Raw genomic sequence first — 18,749 nt, 5'->3', positions numbered from 1 at the left:
CATCTAGTCTGCAGGCTACAGGCCCGTACCTGGGAAGATGTCATATAGTCTTCAGGCTACAGGCCCGTACCTAGGAAGATGTCATCTAGTCTTCAGGCTACAGGCCCGTACCTGGGAAGATGTCATCTAGTCTTCAGGCTACAGGCCCGTACCTAGGAAGATGTCATCTAGTCTGCAGGCTACAGGCCCGTACCTAGGAAGATGTCATCTAGTCTTCAGGCTACAGGCCCGTACCTGGGAAGATGTCATCTCGTCTTCAGGCTACAGGCCCGTACCTGGGAAGATGTCATCTAGTCTTCAGGCTACAGGCCCGTACCTGGGAAGATGTCATCTCGTCTTCAGGCTACAGGCCCGTACCTGGGAAGATGTCATCTAGTCTTCAGGCTACAGGCCCGTACCTGGGAAGATGTCATCTAGTCTTCAGGCTACAGGCCCGTACCTGGGAAGATGTCATCTAGTCTTCAGGCTACAGGCCCGTACCTGGGAAGATGTCATCTAGTCTTCAGGCTACAGGCCCGTACCTAGGAAGATGTCATCTAGTCTGCAGGCTACAGGCCCGTACCTAGGAAGATGTCATCTAGTCTTCAGGCTACAGGCCCGTACCTGGGAAGATGTCATCTAGTCTTCAGGCTACAGGCCCGTACCTGGGAAGATGTCATCTAGTCTTCAGGCTACAGGCCCGTACCTGGGAAGATGTCATCTCGTCTTCAGGCTACAGGCCCGTACCTGGGAAGATGTCATCTCGTCTTCAGGCTACAGGCCCGTACCTGGGAAGATGTCATCTAGTCTTCAGGCTACAGGCCCGTACCTGGGAAGATGTCATCTAGTCTTCAGGCTACAGGCCCGTACCCAGGATTTTTCTTGGGGGGAGGGGGGTGCAAAATCCGAAAAAATGGACCTGAAGGGGGGGGGGGGGGGGGGGGGGAGTGAGTGAGTTCTCTGACTAAAAATCTGAGCCCCCGGAAAAACAAAAAGGGATTTTTTTAAATACCTTTGCAGTATCTCCACGGGACGTTTATTGTCGGATTCGGCTACATACCGGAATGATCTAGCTTATGCTCTAAAGTTTTGTCTACAAATAGCACGTCCATTGGGAACCGAAAGTGGAATTTCGGCAGATGGGGGGTACGGGCCTGGGCTGATTGTAGTTGGATAGGATGATCCTCGTGTGAGGGTAGCAAAATCGGAAGAATCATTGAACACCCCCTCGGGGGTGATAACAGCAAGACGATCACCCCGTCTACTTTTATAGGGAATACACCCCCCCCCCCCCCCCCCCACCCCTTGGTCTCAATATGTTAATTAACAAATTAAGAGTCACACAACGTAATGTTAACATATTCTTATATTATTCATACATACAGTGAGCTTGGGTATCCTGTGATTATGAAATAGACGAGATCATACATGCGCTGTGATTGGCCAAAACGACATTTACATAACTTATCGCAAATCAGGATTTTTTTAGATATTGGAATTTAAAAAAAAGCGTTTGGATATTTTCAAAACAAAAAACTAGTACCTAGTTTTCAAATAGGGACCAATTGAATTAAACGATAAGCATAGGATTATTTTGGGTTACCAGACGTCTAGAAATCACGGTCGACCAATCGAAGGCTGAAATCCTGGGTCTTTCGCCTCACTCCTATGAATCAAGTAAAAAGTAGGGGATGGGGGTGGGGATGGAGCACTTTTATGTTATCCTCCCCCCCCCTCCCGTGGTCGCATCAAGGTAAAGAGGGGGAGGGGAGGGAGTGTGGTGTTAGTGCTTCTGGTAAGCTTTCCTTACCCCCCCCCCCCCCTCCCGTGGTCGCATCAAGATAAAGAGGGGGGAGGGGAGGGAGTGTGGTGTCATTACTGCTTCTGGTAAGCTCTCCTCAGTAGAGCCAAAAACGCGATGAAGCGAAAGGCAAAAATCAGCAAAATCAGAGCGTAGATGTCGGTCAGAAGGTTCGCCTGGAAATGGAAAACAGAGATTGAATGTGATTTTGAACTTCTACATAAATACTCTCATAACTTAATTAAACTATATGATGATATTCATCATTTCTTTCTTTTACGACAGAAGGCGAGATCATGTTATTTTTTTTTTGCGTAAAATGATGGCCGTTTCTACAGTGCTTTCTCTGTATACTATGCAACATTCTCATTCTCTTGAAAATGGACGGCTCAGCATGTAATTGTTGCTAATAATGTTCTTGATGATATTGATAATGAAAGTTGATGATGATGATGATAACAATAACAACAACAATAATAATAATGGTTTTGATAGTGATTTGTGATAAAGATGATTTTGACGATGGCGATAATGATGATGAATTACTTACAACTTTTTGTTGCTTACCTGATTTACTCCTAGGAACTCTAAGGCCGCTTCACCATTTGGGATGCACCCGGTGCTCTCTGTTCTGTTATTTGCTATTTGTGCGCAATTATCTGCCGAACATAACGAAGAAAAATCAGTCCACGGTATAAACGTTGAACATGCGCTAAAAGCTAGCTGCCTCACCTATCACACCATACCCTTTCCATTGGTTAATATGAAGGAGTTCAAACGAATACTGGAACCATGAAAGATACTTGACCCATATCAGATATACAGGGACGGATCTATAACAAAACCATATTTTACCCAGTCATATTTCACATGATGTGCTTCTCAAGCTAACATTTGGAGTCAGACATGTGCATGTCACGTAAGCCTGGTATTCGTTTTCAAACGTGCACATGTCACGTAAGCTATACCAGCTAGTATTCGTATTCAAACGTGCACATGTCACGTAAGCCTGGTATTCGTATTCAAACGTGTACATGTCACGTAAGCTATACCAGCTATTATTCAAACGTGTACAAGTCACGTAAGCTATACCAGCTAGTATTCGTATCCAAACGTGCACATATCACGTAAGCTATACCAGCTAGTATTCAAACGTGCACATGTCACGTAAGCTATACCAGCTAGTATTCGTATCCAAACGTGCACATGTCACGTAAGCCTGGTATTCGTATTCAAACGTGTACATGTCACGTAAGCTATACCAGCTAGTATTCAAACGTGCACATGTCACGTAAGCCTGGTATTCGTATTCAAACGTGTACATGTCACGTAAGCTATACCAGCTAGTATTCAAACGTGTACATGTCACGTAAGCTATACCAGCTAGTATTCGTATCCAAACGTGCACATATCACGTAAGCTATACCAGCTAGTATTCAAACGTGTACATGTCACGTAAGCTATACCAGCTAGTATTCGTATCCAAACGTGCACATGTCACGTAAGCCTGGTATTCGTATTCAAACGTGTACATGTCACATAAGTTATACCAGCTAGTATTCGTATTCAAACGTGCGCATATCACGTAAGCCTGGTATTCGTATTCAAACGTTACATGTCACGTAAGCTATACCAGCTAGTATTCAAACGTGTACATGTCACGTAAGCTATACCAGCTAGTATTCGTATCCAAACGTGCACATGTCACGTAAGCCTGGTATTCGTATTCAAACGTGTACATGTCACATAAGTTATACCAGCTAGTATTCGTATTCAAACGTGCACATGTCACGTAAGCTATATCAGCTAGAATTTTTCACCTGGTCTACTCTACTCTTGTGTACACGTCACGTGGTCTAGTCTTGTCAACCCTCTTGTCATCAATTGCTGTGTACACGTCACTTGTTCCACCCCTTCCCCTCCCCTCCCCTCCCCTCCCCTTTCCCCTGCGTACCCGATATTCAGATAGAATCCGCCGACCAGATACAAAGGCAGCTGTATGGGGAATGCAATCGAAGAGGCGATCTGCATCGTGCTGGAAATGGTCGATATAATATAACCTATGAAAAACAACAACAACAACTGACACAATGCCAAGAATAAAAAACAGCTATATAAAAGCTATATAAATAAAAGTAAAGCTGCCAAAAGCTATCCGCTCACCATACGAGACTGCGACATTTGTGGCCAGCAGCAATACCGCATAGCAGATAAAGAAATGAGCGGCGTCACTTCGCAGACCTTTAAACAAAAGTTCAGTTTTTGTGGGTTGTTTGACAACTATTAGAACGAGTTGTTATTAAGGATCTCAACGACCCCCAAGGCGACGGCATCAAGAGCACTTTTGAGCAAGTCGTGAGCGCGCGTTTTTGACGCCGTCGTCATTGCGTAAGGTGCCTGTTACCTATCATCCAATACGGGATAACACATATCAGGAATGACGAGATGCAGAACATTGGAAGCTGAAAAACAGAAAAATCAGGGGATGAGGCTTAGTCTGAAAAATTACAAGTACTTTAGAAAATCGAAGACATAATTGGCAGGACACATCCGGAGCTACCCCACAAGCTACCCCACATCCCAGAAGCGTAACCAAATTGTCATAGCGCACCACACAATGTGTAGCACTGCGCATCTTATGATGCGTCGGTAAACAGTAAACGCCAAGCGTCACGCAGACTGTCAAGTGTCACGCAAACTGTCAATTTGTCACGCAAACTGTCAAGTGTCACGCAAGCTGGCCAGTGTCACGCAAACTGTCAAGCATCACGCAAACTGTCAAATGTCGCGCAAACTGTCATGACACGCAAACTGGCATGTCACGCAAACAGTCAAGCGTCACGCAAACAGTCAAGCGTCACGCAAACAGTCAAGCGTCACGCAAACAGTCAAGCGTCACGCAAACAGTCAAGCGTCACCTAGTCCGGCGTGCAGTAGGTGACTATCTGTGAAAGGTCACAAGACTTTTTTTTGTGCACTTACCTCAGCAATCGTCTTGGCCAAGTAATACGTGTCTGTCCGATAAATGCCATTCTTGTGCTCGCGTATGAACACTGGCAACTCGGCCGGAAATACCTGACATGCAGAAACATCAAGTTTATACAAGCACGTTATACCTACAGACAAAATCATCAAGATTATATAAGAACGTTATACTTACAGACAGAATCATCAAGATTATATAAGCACGTTATACTTACAGACAGAATCATCAAATTTATAATAAGCACGTTATACCTACAGACAGAATCATCAAGTTTATATAAGCACGTTATACCTACAGACAGAATCATAAAGATTATATAAGCACGTTATACCTACAGACAGAATCATAAAGATTATATAAGCACGTTATACCTACAGACAGAATCATCAAGTTTATATAAGCACGTTATACCTACAGACAGAATCATCAAGTTTATATAAGCACGTTATACCTACAGACAGAATCATAAAGATTATATAAGCACGTTATACCTACAGACAGAATCATCAAGTTTATATAAGAACGTTATACCTACAGACAGAATCATCAAGATTATATAAGCACGTTATACCTACAGACAGAATCATCAAGATTATATAAGCACGTTATACTTACAGACAGAATCATCAAGATTATATAAGCACGTTATACCTACATACAGAATAATCAAGTTTATATAAGCACGTTATACCTACAGACAAAAACATCAACTTTATAATAAGCACGTTATACCTACAGACAGAATCATCAAGTTTATATAAGCACGTTATACCTACAGACATAATCATCAAGTTTATAATAAGCACGTTATACCTACAGACAGAATCATCAAGCTTATATAAGCACGTTATACCTACAGACAGAATCATCAAGATTATATAAGCACGTTATACCTACAGACAGAATAATCAAGCTTATATAAGCACGTTATACCTACAGACAGAATCATCAAGTTTATATAAGCACGTTATACCTACAGACAGAAACATCAAGTTTATAATAAGCACGTTATACCTACAGACAAAATCATCAAGTTTATATAAGCACAATATACCTACAGACAGAATCATCAAGTTTATATGAGCACATTATACTTACAGACAGAAACATTAAGTACATATAAGCATGTTATAAAACTTATACCTACAGACAGAAACATTAAGTTTAAAAAGCACAATTATCAAAAATATTTAGTTAATAATCTGGCGGCTGGGATATCGGCGGATAACGCACAAGGAAGAGAAATGGTACGAGAAATAAACGCCGAGAAGCGAAGTGAATCCTAAAAAAGTGACTAAACTTAAATGCGAAAGTGTCTTCTGCGCGCGACACCCTGTCCATGAGCACTTGCGCGTTACCAGCAAATACCCCGCGGAATCGCGGGAAAAATCTTAAAATCTGCCAAATGCTACACAAGCTACATTCTACCAATAGTAAGATAGTTGTTATGAAGGAATTGTTAATCTATGCAAAAGCCGTTTCCGACACGTCAGTCAGATATTTACTTTCACTTTCCATCCGACATTTCACTTATTTGCTTTACGTGGATCTCTTCATTGTTTGACTAAACATGCGTAGTTACTGTTTAGCAAAACAGGTTTTATATTTGCCAGGCTAAAATAACAGTTTAACGATTAGCTTTATCCGCTGTTACATTACTTTATTTTGCATATCACTATAGTCAATCTTTTCCTTTTATCCTGCTCTTGCTATTTCTATTGAAGGAATTCATTCTAAGTCATTTATTATTTCATAGTTGATTTGCTTCCAAAACTCAACACCCGATCTTCTATTCTTACATCATCCTTAAAACCAGTTTGACCAGTTTATTAATGAGATTAGTATAAATTGAGCAGCAGTAACTAGCTCTAGGATTGAACTGTAACTGTTGCGAGGACACTACACGGCAGTGCTCTAGTTGGTTTAGTCAGGACTCTCTAAAGTTGGCTTCGTCAACTTTCCGGGAAAGAGATGTTCCTTCACTACCTTCCGAAAGTACTTGCCTTCTTACAGCCAACTTCCCGCTAGCCAGTGGTAGCTCTACCATTTGTAAACACTCAAGCGATGCAATAAAGAACAACGAAGACGGCCAACCCTTGCTCAGCGTGTACGATCCCCGGCTACCCCCAATACCATAAAAGAACCACCCAAAAACCTCGTAACATAGTATCTGTTAAACTGTGGAACTGTTTGTCGTGTAGATGAGCATGGTCCTACTAACACCCATTAGTTTGTGAATTGTTATCTATCTCTACATTAGGGTAAAAAGCTCTCATTGTTTGCAACTTACAAAAATAGTGGAAAACAGGTTGGAAAACGAGCACTCAGTGATCAGGAAGAAGAGAGATCCAGATATGTTGAGGACGCCGGCAGTGTCTATGGTCGTTTGGAAGTAGATCAGTCCGACTACAACAGCTAGGAACTAGGAACAAAACAGGAGCGCCCTGAGGGTTGTATGTTAAAACACATAATTCAATGAATCAAAATAGGGCTATGAACTTTGTAGCCGAACTGGTAATTTCTGTTTGTTTTTCGCAAGGCATTTATCTTTTGGTCAGTTATTAAATGCAGCCTTATAACCTTCAATTCATGCAACATGATGCACAGCTTACCGTGTCAACACACACCATGCATTTACTTGAGTATTTACAAGGCGGTATTTAGCAGGTGGTATTTACCTTAAATAATCACAAGACCTATCCAAGGGTTTGGTACAAGGCGCATGCGCACAAGACTTAGCTAGATAACGGTACAAGACGGAACTGGGTGATAAGCATCTCCCACCAGGTGCCCTTATTGGAGAATTACCAGTTGTCACATCATCCCCCCAACCCACCCCCCTCCGTCAGCAAACCTTGGCTACCCCCTTGGCCCATAGCGACACACAAATGGCTTTTTTCATTTACAGGACATGATGTTGTAGAGAACATACGATATTTTCCATAAAGCGAATTTGCGCGATAGAGCGGTCCCTAATGGTGCTGATCCAGCTTCGCCACAAGAGAGCGCGGAACTGACTGGTCCAACCGACCTTGTATCTGGAGGGAGAAATACGATAAGCAATTCAAGAGAGCCACTGAACTGATTTATCCACCCACTCTTGTATCTAGAGGGAGAAATACTAAAAGCAATTCACCCACTCTTGTATCTAGAGGGAGAAATACGATAAGCAATTCACAAGAGAGCCACTGAACTGACTTATCCACCCACTCTTGTATCTAGAGGGAGAAATACGATAAGCAATTCACAAGGGAGCCACTGAACTGACTTATCCACCCACTCTTGTATCTAGAGGGAGAAATACTAAAAGCAATTCACAAGAGAGCCACTGAACTGACTTATCCAACCACTCTTGTATAAGGGAGAAATACGATAAGCAATTCACAAGAGAGCCACTGAACTGACTTATCCAACCACTCTTGTATCTAGAGGGAGAAATACGATAAGCAATTCACAAGGGAGCCACTGAACTGACTTATCCACCCACTCTTGTATCTAGAGGGAGAAATACGATAAGCAATTCACAAGAGAGCCACTGAACTGACTTATCCACCCACTCTTGTATCTAGAGGGAGAAATACGATAAGCAATTCACAAGAGAGCCACTGAACTGACTTATCCAACCACTCTTGTATCTAGAGGGAGAAATACGATAAGCAATTCACAAGAGAGCCACTGAACTGACTTATCCAACCACTCTTGTATCTAGAGGGAGAACAACGATAAGCAATTCACAAGAGAGCCACTGAACTGACTTATCCAACCACTCTTGTATCTAGAGGGAGAACAACGATAAGCAATTCACAAGAGAGCCACTGAACTGACTTATCCAACCACTCTTGTATCTAGAGGGAGAACAACGATAAGCAAAACACACGGAATTATCTACAAGAACCTTGGAATCTAAAAAAAAAAAAAAACATTAAAGAAACTAGCATCTTTTCTAGTGCTGTTGTTGGTTTTGTCGTGTGTTGTTGTCGTGTGTTGTTGTCGTGTGTTGTTGTCGTTGTGTTGTTGTCGTGTGTTGTTGTCGTGTGTTGTTGTCGTGTGTTGTTGTCGTGTGTTGTTGTCGTTGTGTTGTTGATTGTTGTCGTGTGTTGTTGTCGTGTGTTGTTGTCGTGTGTTGTTGTCGTGTGTTGTTGTCGTTGTGTTGTTGATTGTTGTCGTTGTGTTGTTGATTGTTGTCGTGTGTTGTTGATTGTTGTCGTGTGTTGTTGTCGTGTGTTGTTGATTGTTGTCGTGTGTTGTTGTCGTTGTGTTGTTGATTGTTGTCGTGTGTTGTTGTCGTTGTGTTGTTGATTGTTGTCGTGTGTTGTTGTCGTTGTGTTGTTGATTGTTGTCGTGTGTTGTTGATTGTTGTCGTGTGTTGTTGATTGTTGTCGTGTGTTGTTGTCGTGTGTTGTTGATTGTTGTCGTGCGTTGTTGTCGTTGTGTTGTTGATTGTTGTCGTGTGTTGTTGTCGTTGTGTTGTTGATTGTTGTCGTGTGTTGTTGTCGTTGTGTTGTTGATTGTTGTCGTGTGTTGTTGTCGTTGTGTTGTTGATTGTTGTCGTGTGTTGTTGTCGTTGTGTTGTTGGTTTTTGTCGTGTGTTGTTGTCGTTGTGTTGTTGTCGTGTGTTGTTGCATTGTTGTTGTTGTTGTTGTGGTCATATTTGCTGAAGGTGATGTCGTTACGGCATGTCGTTACTTACGGTGATGTACGGCATGTCGTTACTTACGGTGATGTACGGCATGTCGTTACTTACGGTGATGTACGGCATGTCGTTACTTACGGTGATGTACGGCATGTCGTTACTTACGGTAATGTACGGCATGTCGTTACTTACGGTGATGTACGGCATGTCGTTACTTACGGTGATGAACGGATCACATCAGGGTCTTCTCGGAAGGAGTCCTAGAAGAAAAGGATGTATTATTGCCATTACCTCCTACTTGTTCCCTATTCTTTGTTCTCGTATCTTTTCCTGTTCATATGCTCTAAATAATCTTAATGTTAAGATGCATCTTTGACCACGCCCTATTGTGACAAACCTCTGTACTGGGAGTCACACTTCGACTTTTCTTTGATGACTTTTTCTCTTCGAATTCATCACAAATTTCCTGCAGATAAACAAACCATATCTCTTAACTAGAGCTTAGTTACATGTGTAGGTTGTGACATGTGTAGCGCGTTACATGTGTGTAACTTATCGCATGTGTTGCTCATTAAAGGTGTAGCTTATTACATGTGTAGTATGTTACATGTGTTGTTCCTTAAAGGTGTAGTTTATTACGTGGTAGCTTATTACATGTGTAGTATGTTGCATGTGTTGTTCCTTAAAGGTGTAGATTATTACGTGGTAGCTTATTACATGTGTAGCATGTTACAGGTGTTGTTCCTTAAAGGTGTAGTTTATTACATGGTAGCTTATTACATGTGTTGTCCATTAAAGGTGTAGTTTATTACATGGTAGCTTATTACATGTGTAGTATGTTACATGATTTTCTCATTAAAGGTGTAGTTTATTGCATGTGTAGTATGTTACATGTGTAACTTGTTCAATCACCTTAATTCTTGCTCGACACCTTTCCTCGTCTCCAGGCACAATTGCCAAAGTGTGCACAAAGTAATCGGCTGGGTTAAAGTTAGGAGGGCACGAGTAGCCAAGACTGAAAATTGCAGCATATCAGAAGAATACTTGTCAGTATTAAGGTGTGGAGTGGACGTGCAGGGTATCAGAAGAATACTCGTCAGTATTCCAAGGTGTGGAGTGGACGTGGAAGTGAAGGGACAACACAAAGTCGCTGATTGAAAACGAAACTAGTATAACTAAGTATAACTATAAGTATAACTAGGGTTTTCTTGTCTGTATGTCTTGCCTTTTTCATTTAATTTGAATATCGCGTCAAAAAGCTCGAGAATATTTTTCGCTAAATATGTGACTCTTAAAATCGCTAAATTGGTAGAATCGCTAAATTGGTAGAATCGCTAAATTGGTAGAATCGCTAAATTGGTAGAATCGCTAAATTGGTAGAATCGCTAAATTGGTAGAATCGCTAAATTGGTAGAATCGCTAAATTGGTAGAATCGCTAAATTGGTAGAATCGCTAAATTGGTAGAATCGCTAAATTGGTAGAATCGCTAAATTGGTAGAATCGCTAAATTGGTAGAATCGCTAAATTGGTAGAATCGCTAAATTGGTAGAATCGCTAAATTGGTAGAATCGCTAAATTGGTAGAATCGCTAAATTGGTAGAATCGCTAAATTGGTAGAATCGCTAAATTGGTAGAATCGCTAAATTGGTAGAATCGCTAAATTGGTAGAATCGCTAAATTGGTAGAATCGCTAAATTGGTAGAATCGCTAAATTGGTAGAATCGCTAAATTGGTAGAATCGCTAAATTGGTAGAATCGCTAAATTGGTAGAATCGCTAAATTGGTAGAATCGCTAAATTGGTAGAATCGCTAAATTGGTAGAATCGCTAAATTGGTAGAATCGCTAAATTGGTAGAATCGCTAAATTGGTAGAATCGCTAAATTGGTAGAATCGCTAAATTGGTAGAATCGCTAAATTGGTAGAATCGCTAAATTGGTAGAATCGCTAAATTGGTAGAATCGCTAAATTGGTAGAATCGCTAAATTGGTAGAATCGCTAAATTGGTAGAATCGCTAAATTGGTAGAATCGCTAAATTGGTAGAATCGCTAAATTGGTAGAATCGCTAAATTGGTAGAATCGCTAAATTGGTAGAATCGCTAAATTGGTAGAATCGCTAAATTGGTAGAATCGCTAAATTGGTAGAATCGCTAAATTGGTAGAATCGCTAAATTGGTAGAATCGCTAAATTGGTAGAATCGCTAAATTGGTAGAATCGCTAAATTGGTAGAATCGCTAAATTGGTAGAATCGCTAAATTGGTAGAATCGCTAAATTGGTAGAATCGCTAAATTGGTAGAATCGCTAAATTGGTAGAATCGCTAAATTGGTAGAATCGCTTAATTGGTAGAATCGCTAAATTGGTAGAATCGCTAAATTGGTAGAATCGCTAAATTGGTAGAATCGCTAAATTGGTAGAATCGCTAAATTGGTAGAATCGCTAAATTGGTAGAATCGCTAAATTGGTAGAATCGCTAAATTGGTAGAATCGCTAAATTGGTAGAATCGCTAAATTGGTAGAATCGCTAAATTGGTAGAATCGCTAAATTGGTAGAATCGCTAAATTGGTAGAATCGCTAAATTGGTAGAATCGCTAAATTGGTAGAATCGCTAAATTGGTAGAATCGCTAAATTGGTAGAATCGCTTAATTGGTAGAATCGCTAAATTGGTAGAATCGCTAAATTGGTAGAATCGCTAAATTGGTAGAATCGCTAAATTGGTAGAATCGCTAAATTGGTAGAATCGCTAAATTGGTAGAATCGCTAAATTGGTAGAATCGCTAAATTGGTAGAATCGCTAAATTGGTAGAATCGCTAAATTGGTAGAATCGCTAAATTGGTAGAATCGCTAAATTGGTAGAATCGCTAAATTGGTAGAATCGCTAAATTGGTAGAATCGCTAAATTGGTAGAATCGCTAAATTGGTAGAATCGCTAAATTGGTAGAATCGCTAAATTGGTAGAATCGCTAAATTGGTAGAATCGCTAAATTGGTAGAATCGCTAAATTGGTAGAATCGCTAAATTGGTAGAATCGCTAAATTGGTAGAATCGCTAAATTGGTAGAATCGCTAAATTGGTAGAATCGCTAAATTGGTAGAATCGCTATTAGACATACATGCGGCAATCGCACCAGTTGACTTCCGGAGGGCGGACCGAAACCTCAACACGCCTCAACCGATAGAAGACAAAAGAATCTATTTGAATCCGAGCTATTGAACAGGCCAATCAAAACTAAATCTAAATCATCAGTCACGTCCTCAAATAAACTTCCAATATACACACTGCTTTACAATTTTAAAATATTTTTCGCGTTTTCCGTTAAAAAACATCGGAGATTGTTACGTAATCGACCGGAAGTCAATGGCGACATTGCCGCTGTGGGAAGTGTTCGACCCTTGCATACAACTTTCTCCACGATGTACTAGAAGATGTGTATTATTTATTGATCTCTGTGACTTACTCAGAGAATGCAGTGATGGCTTGGAAAGTCGGTCCATGAAAGGCAACGCGTCCTTCCGCTAGCAATAACAAACTGCAAATAAATAATAAATATAGCAAACATGGTATTTGATTTGGCACATCAGAAGCTCGACGTTTGAATCTTTTGCCGTGCAGCACGGCTAGTGCAGCCGCGATCAGTGCCGTGTGGAACTTTTTTCCTCGATTCATACCCACCTATCGAACATGGCGAAGACCTCAGAAGAAGGTTGATGAATGGTACATACTACAGTCCGACCCTGTGCAGCCATCTTCTGCAAAGTTGTGATAACGGTCTGGGCCATGAACGCGTCTAAACCAGAGGTAGGCTCATCAGCAAACAGTATGGCCGGGTCGGTGAGAACTTCTGACGCGAATGACAACCTCTTCTTCTCTCCACCCGAGATGCCACGCATGCGCCCTGGAATCCCGATCATTGTATCGGCACATCGGCGAAGTCCAACCTGGAAATATCAAGAGAGGTAGGTAGATACATAGAAGAAAAATAAACAGATCTATGAAAACTACATTCTTTTACGCAAACTACATTCTACTGCGCAAACTACCTTATACTTCGCAAACTACATTCTACTTCGCAAGCTACATTCTACTACGCAAACTACATTATACTACGCAAACTACATTATACTTCGCAAACTACATTCTACCACGCAAGCTACATTCTACTACGCAAACTACATTATACTACGCAAGCTACATTATACTGCGCAAACTACATTATACTTCGCAAACTACATTCTACTACGCAAACTACATTCTACTACGCAAATTACATTTTACTACGCAAACTACATTTTACTACGCAAACTACATTCTAGTACGCAAGCTACATTCTACTACGCAAACTACATTCTACTACGCAAGCTACATTCTACTACGCAAACTACATTCTACTACGCAAGCTACATTCTACTACGCAAACTACATTATACTTCGCAAACTACATTCTACCACGCAAGCTACTATACTTCGCAAACTACATTCTACTACGCAAGCTACATTCTACTACGCAAACTACATTCTACTACGCAAGCTACATTCTACTACGCAAACTACATTCTACTACGCCAACTACATTCTACTACGCAAACTACATTCTACTACGCAAACTACATTCTACTACCCAAACTACATTCTACTACGCAAGCTACATTCTACTACGCAAACTACATTCTACTACGCAAGCTACATTCTACTACGCAAACTACATTCTACTACGCAAGCTACATTCTACTACGCAAACTACATTCTACTACGCAAACTACATTCTACCACGCAAACTACATTCTACCACGCAAACTACATTCTACCACGCAAACTACATTCTACTGCGCAAACTACATTCTACTACGCAAACTACATTTCTACTACGCAAACTACATTCTAGTGCGCAAACTACATTCTACCACGCAAACTACATTCTACCACGCAAACTACATTCTACCACGCAAACTACATTCTACCACGCAAACTACATTCTGCCACGCAAGCTACATTCTACCACGCAAACTACATTCTACTGCGCATATTGCAAATTGTACCTCGCCGATAATCTGATCCACTCGGTAAAGACGTTCTTGAAGAGAGAGATCCTTATCCAGTCTAAGAAGTGCCTGAAATAACAAAATTTATGAACTCTTCAACTGTGCCCTTTTTAATAGATAACTTCCATCATACTATTTCAAAAATCACGAAATAATCTCTGACTGTGAAAGTAATAAACCTGGAAAACTGTCATGGTGTTATGCCTGGAATACCAAATACTCCCAGACAGTCATGGTTTTAAAGTATATTGAACGCATCCGTGAAACAGAGTAATTGCGCTGACGGTTTGAGCGCTAGCCCTTCGTCCGTTATACCTAGGAATATCAAATGCTCCTTGACTGTCATCGGTGTTGTACCTGGAATACCAAATACAGTAACTCCCTGACTGTTATTGGTGTTGTAACTGGAATAACAAATACAGTAACTCCCTGATTTTCATCGGTGTTGTACCTGGAATACCAAATACAGTAACTCCCTGACTGTTATTAGTGTTGTAACTGGAATACCAAGTGCTCCTTGACTGTCATCGGTGTTGTACCTGGAATACCAAATACAGTAACTCCCTGACTGTCATCTGTGTTGTACCTGGAATACCAAATACAGTAACTCCCTGACTGTCATTGGTGTTGTACCTGGAATACCAAATACAGTAACTCCCTGACTGTCATCGGTGTTGTACCTGGAATACCAAATACAGTAACTCACTGACTGTCATCGGTGTTGTACCTGGAATACCAAGTGCTCCCTGACTGTCAGTTTGCCAATGAACAAGTCCTCTTGCTGCACGTAGGCAGAGATGGTGTTGATGTCCAGTCCGACTTTTCGCTCATTGACCATGACTGTCCCGGACACCTGCATGTCGGCAATGTTACGATGCGCCAATACGTTCATGAGGGTTGACTTTCCAGCTCCACTTGAAGATAAAGATACACGCTGGGTCAAGATAACATAATATCTTCCTTGTTCAGGTTATTTTTTGTACGTATTGGCGAGTATTTCGAAACACGGCTATTACGAGTCTCGTAAACCTATACCACTGAGCTATCTCGCCAGCACGCTATCACCAGGTCCCGGAAACCCATACCACTGAGCTATCTCGCCAGCACGCTATCACCAGGTCTTGTAAACCCATACCACTGAGCTATCTCGCCAGCACGCTATTACCAGGTGCCGTAAACCCATACCACTGAGCTATCTCGCCAGCAAGCTATTACCAGGTCTCGTAACCCATACCACTGAGCTATCTCGCCAGCACGCTATTACCAGGTGCCGTAAACCCATACCACTGAGCTATCTCGCCAGCAAGCTATTTCCAGGTCCCGTTAACCCATATCACTGAGCTATCTCGCCAGCACGTTATTTCCATGTCCCGTAAACCAATACCACTGAGCTATCTCGCCAGCACGCTATTACCAGGTCTCCTAAACCCATACCACTGAGCTATCTCGCCAGCAAGCTATTACCAGGTGCCGTAAACCCATACCACTGAGCTATCTCGCCAGCAAGCTATTACCAGGTCTCGTAACCCATATCACTGAGCTATCTCGCCAGCACGCTATTACCAGGTCTCGTAAACCCATACCACTGAACTATCTCGCCAGCACGCTATTACCAGGTCTCGTAAAGGGAGAATACCTTGCGCCCATGATGGCCAGCAGGGATCCTGGCTTGACAGTTCCATTCACTAAAACAAACAAAATCTTACAAGCTCGAGTAAGCCACAGGGGGTGTATTTCCTTTTCTGCCTTGAAGGGGGGGGGGGGGGTGGGGTATTAAAGAGAGTGACTTAGAGAGGGGGCTTATCTGGTTTCCTCAGTTTTCTTACACTATTAAGTACCAGGGAAGCTTGCTTTGTTAGATAAAGCATAACTGGTACTGCTGGTACTATTGAAATTGTGGCTCTAGAGGGAGATCTTTTTAGAGATGAGGTCGCCAGATCCAACACAGGATCGGGAAATCTGTGGTATTCATTCAAGCTCCAATAAGCCAATTCAGAGTTTAAGAAAAGACGCGGAGAGACTGGGTCGAATCGATCGAATCGGACTAAATGAACGATTTTGAAAAAAAATCGCTCTTTTGGTCCGAAAGAGCCCAGTCCCTCACGTCATTTCTTAAACTCTGAAATGGCTTATTGGGCGACTTTCAACTTTGAGGGATTGAACTAAAGGGTGCTCATTAGCATTGCTGCATGCAACAGCAGGAGCAGGCCACCTGAGTTTGGGGGGAGGGGAACGATACAGAAACATAAAGAAAATATTGGGGGGGGGGGTGGGCACAGCCACGCCCCTACCGCTCGTGTCCTTATACATTCTAAAATATGTGTGGGGTCACGTGTCCCAAGTGCATCACCCCATACTACTGAAAAGTGATATCGTGTCAGGCTCAACAGAAGGAGGATGGGGGAAGGGGCAGAGCTCGACTGAGAAAGCCACATATAATATTCTCTAAAGCGTTCTTTTTATACTAGCTGTTGGATTTGAACTCACATATAATATTCTCTAAAGCGTTCTTTTTCTACTAGCTGTTGGATTTCTTTCGCTTGTGTTTATTAGAATTCTTTTTGGGTACGCAATCAATATCCTGATGCCCTTGCATTCTGACCAATAAAACGGTCTACAACGTTACCCGTATTGCGTCCGATAAAGATGGAATTCTCTTCGTGTACTTATTAGGGCTTTATGCATTGACGGTGGTGTTGATATTTTCACACTCTGGTTGACCTGTATGACACTGAAAGAAATTCCGTGACCTCCCCTATATTAATTCATTGACAATCTGTTCGTCAAAGTGACACTTTCTGTCATCTAAATGGAATCGACCAACACTCAGAAGGTCTAGCAATAATAACTCTTTTTTATAAAGCAATTCAATCAATATAGTATTTTGGAAATTGGAAAGCCTTTGAGAATAAAAAAAATTCCAAGTTTTGACAAAGAAAGTCCAACTTTTGACAAAGGAGGGAAAGTCACAGAAAGCGCAAACAATGTCCACCTACTTGAATGTGTATTTGTGCAACGTTCTTGTCATGGCTTACCATCGTTCAGTATGTGCTTGATGTTTCCGTTGGGGGCAGGAGTCGACTTGCATACTATCCGTTGCCACACCGACCTCCCCTTCCCCTCCATAACCGATACGTTGATATTCTGCCATGAAAGAGTAGCGTCTTCCCTGGGCACAGGGTTTGTACTCCGTCCACGAGATAATTCGGATTTCCTAGACTCTCCCGAGTCATGGATGTACGAGTCCAACGCAGGGCTCACTTCGTAGGAGACGAGACCCGCTTTCAGCGCCTGCTCCGCCATGCTGCACGTCGATGTACACTCATTCAGCCACACTGCCGTTTTCGAAATCTGATACGAGCGTAATTGATATTTTTGATGCTTATCTTAATAAGATGGACAGCCTAAAGACATGTTTAATTATTTTTTTCAATTACCTCGAGAGACTTAAGTGTTTTATATTTTCTCTGTTTTTCTTTTTTTTCTCGCGTGTTCTCGAGTTGATGTCCTTTTTTGCTATAGGTAACACGTACTTGGCTTAAAAAGCGATAGATATGATTTTCCATAGCGGATTTAAAATGATACATTTACAATGATAAATTTACCATGATACATCATCAACGATTTTAATTAATGCAGAGAAACATCACGATTCTAATCAATTAGACTGCATGGTCAACATGTCTACTAATAAAATATTGAAAAAAAAACATGTCTGGGTAAAAAGAATACAATCGACAAATTTGGGACTCCGATGATCGCTCTTTATCACGCGTTCATAGATTATAGCAGGTCCTCGGAGGGGAGATCAACTCCCTTCTGCCGGTTACCATGGAGATGGTTGTCACATGCCATGACGCGGTTAGAAATACAAAACTTGGGAGGCCTGTAGTTTTACACCATAAAGAGGCTTGTTTTGGCATGAATCCTATGAGGTATTAGATAAATTTTACGAATTGTTGCTGTCTTGTGTGTTCTGTTGCTTACTTGCTTTTGGCGGGAAAGAGCGACGTACACACCCGTTTGAACCTCTCTTTGGTGTAAAACCACAGGTATTGTAACTTTAACCGCGAAAAGGTCAATCAGCTCGCCAGCTCGCAGCACAGGCCTCCCATCCTCACCAGCATGCACTCTTAGTAATATCACTATTATAGGATCATAGGATACAATAAATGGTACCAGGCCTCGAGGCAAATACGCAATGTATTATTTGATAGACCCCATTCCTCCTCGAAAATCTCTTTGTAAGCGTGTAAAGCGTCACTCGGATTTTCGAGGAGTTCAGGGGCGGGGCATTTAGCATGTACG

The 18,749-nt window shown here is 41.6% G+C and overlaps 1 protein-coding gene across 1 annotated transcript; it reads right to left on the bottom strand.

Moving 5' to 3' along the window:
• Positions 1–1,327: 1,327 nt before the first annotated feature.
• Positions 1,328–18,683, bottom strand: LOC116605658 (protein white). The gene is made up of 18 exons (XM_048723450.1): positions 17,477–18,683; positions 16,078–16,126; positions 15,169–15,355; positions 14,439–14,510; positions 13,075–13,340; positions 12,860–12,931; positions 10,312–10,414; positions 9,797–9,865; positions 9,619–9,659; positions 7,699–7,804; positions 7,057–7,188; positions 4,763–4,855; positions 4,185–4,242; positions 3,944–4,021; positions 3,735–3,840; positions 2,513–2,613; positions 2,348–2,439; positions 1,328–1,956 (listed from the first exon to the last, which is right to left on the bottom strand). The coding sequence occupies exons 1-18, from the start codon at positions 17,742–17,744 to the stop codon at positions 1,855–1,857; spliced, it is 1,995 nt and encodes a 664-aa protein (XP_048579407.1). The 5' UTR covers positions 17,745–18,683; the 3' UTR covers positions 1,328–1,854.
• Positions 18,684–18,749: the final 66 nt, after the last annotated feature.

Source organism: Nematostella vectensis, chromosome 2 (genome assembly GCF_932526225.1).
Source record: "Nematostella vectensis chromosome 2, jaNemVect1.1, whole genome shotgun sequence".
NCBI classification, from domain to species: Eukaryota; Metazoa; Cnidaria; class Anthozoa; order Actiniaria; family Edwardsiidae; genus Nematostella; species Nematostella vectensis.
The sequence above is the reverse complement of the archived record's forward strand: the minus strand, read 5'-3'. Positions and strand labels throughout refer to the sequence as shown.

Coding starts and splice junctions, on each gene's coding strand:
- LOC116605658 (XM_048723450.1), bottom strand. CDS start 17,744: ATGGCGGAGCAGGCGCTGAAAGCGGGTCTCGTCTCCTACGAAGTGAGC. Junction 12,932..13,074: donor GTCTTCGCCATGTTCGATAG/GTGGGTATGAAT, acceptor ATTTATTTGCAG/TTTGTTATTGCTAGCGGAAG. Junction 9,866..10,311: donor GGTGTCGAGCAAGAATTAAG/GTGATTGAACAA, acceptor GTTTATCTGCAG/GAAATTTGTGATGAATTCGA.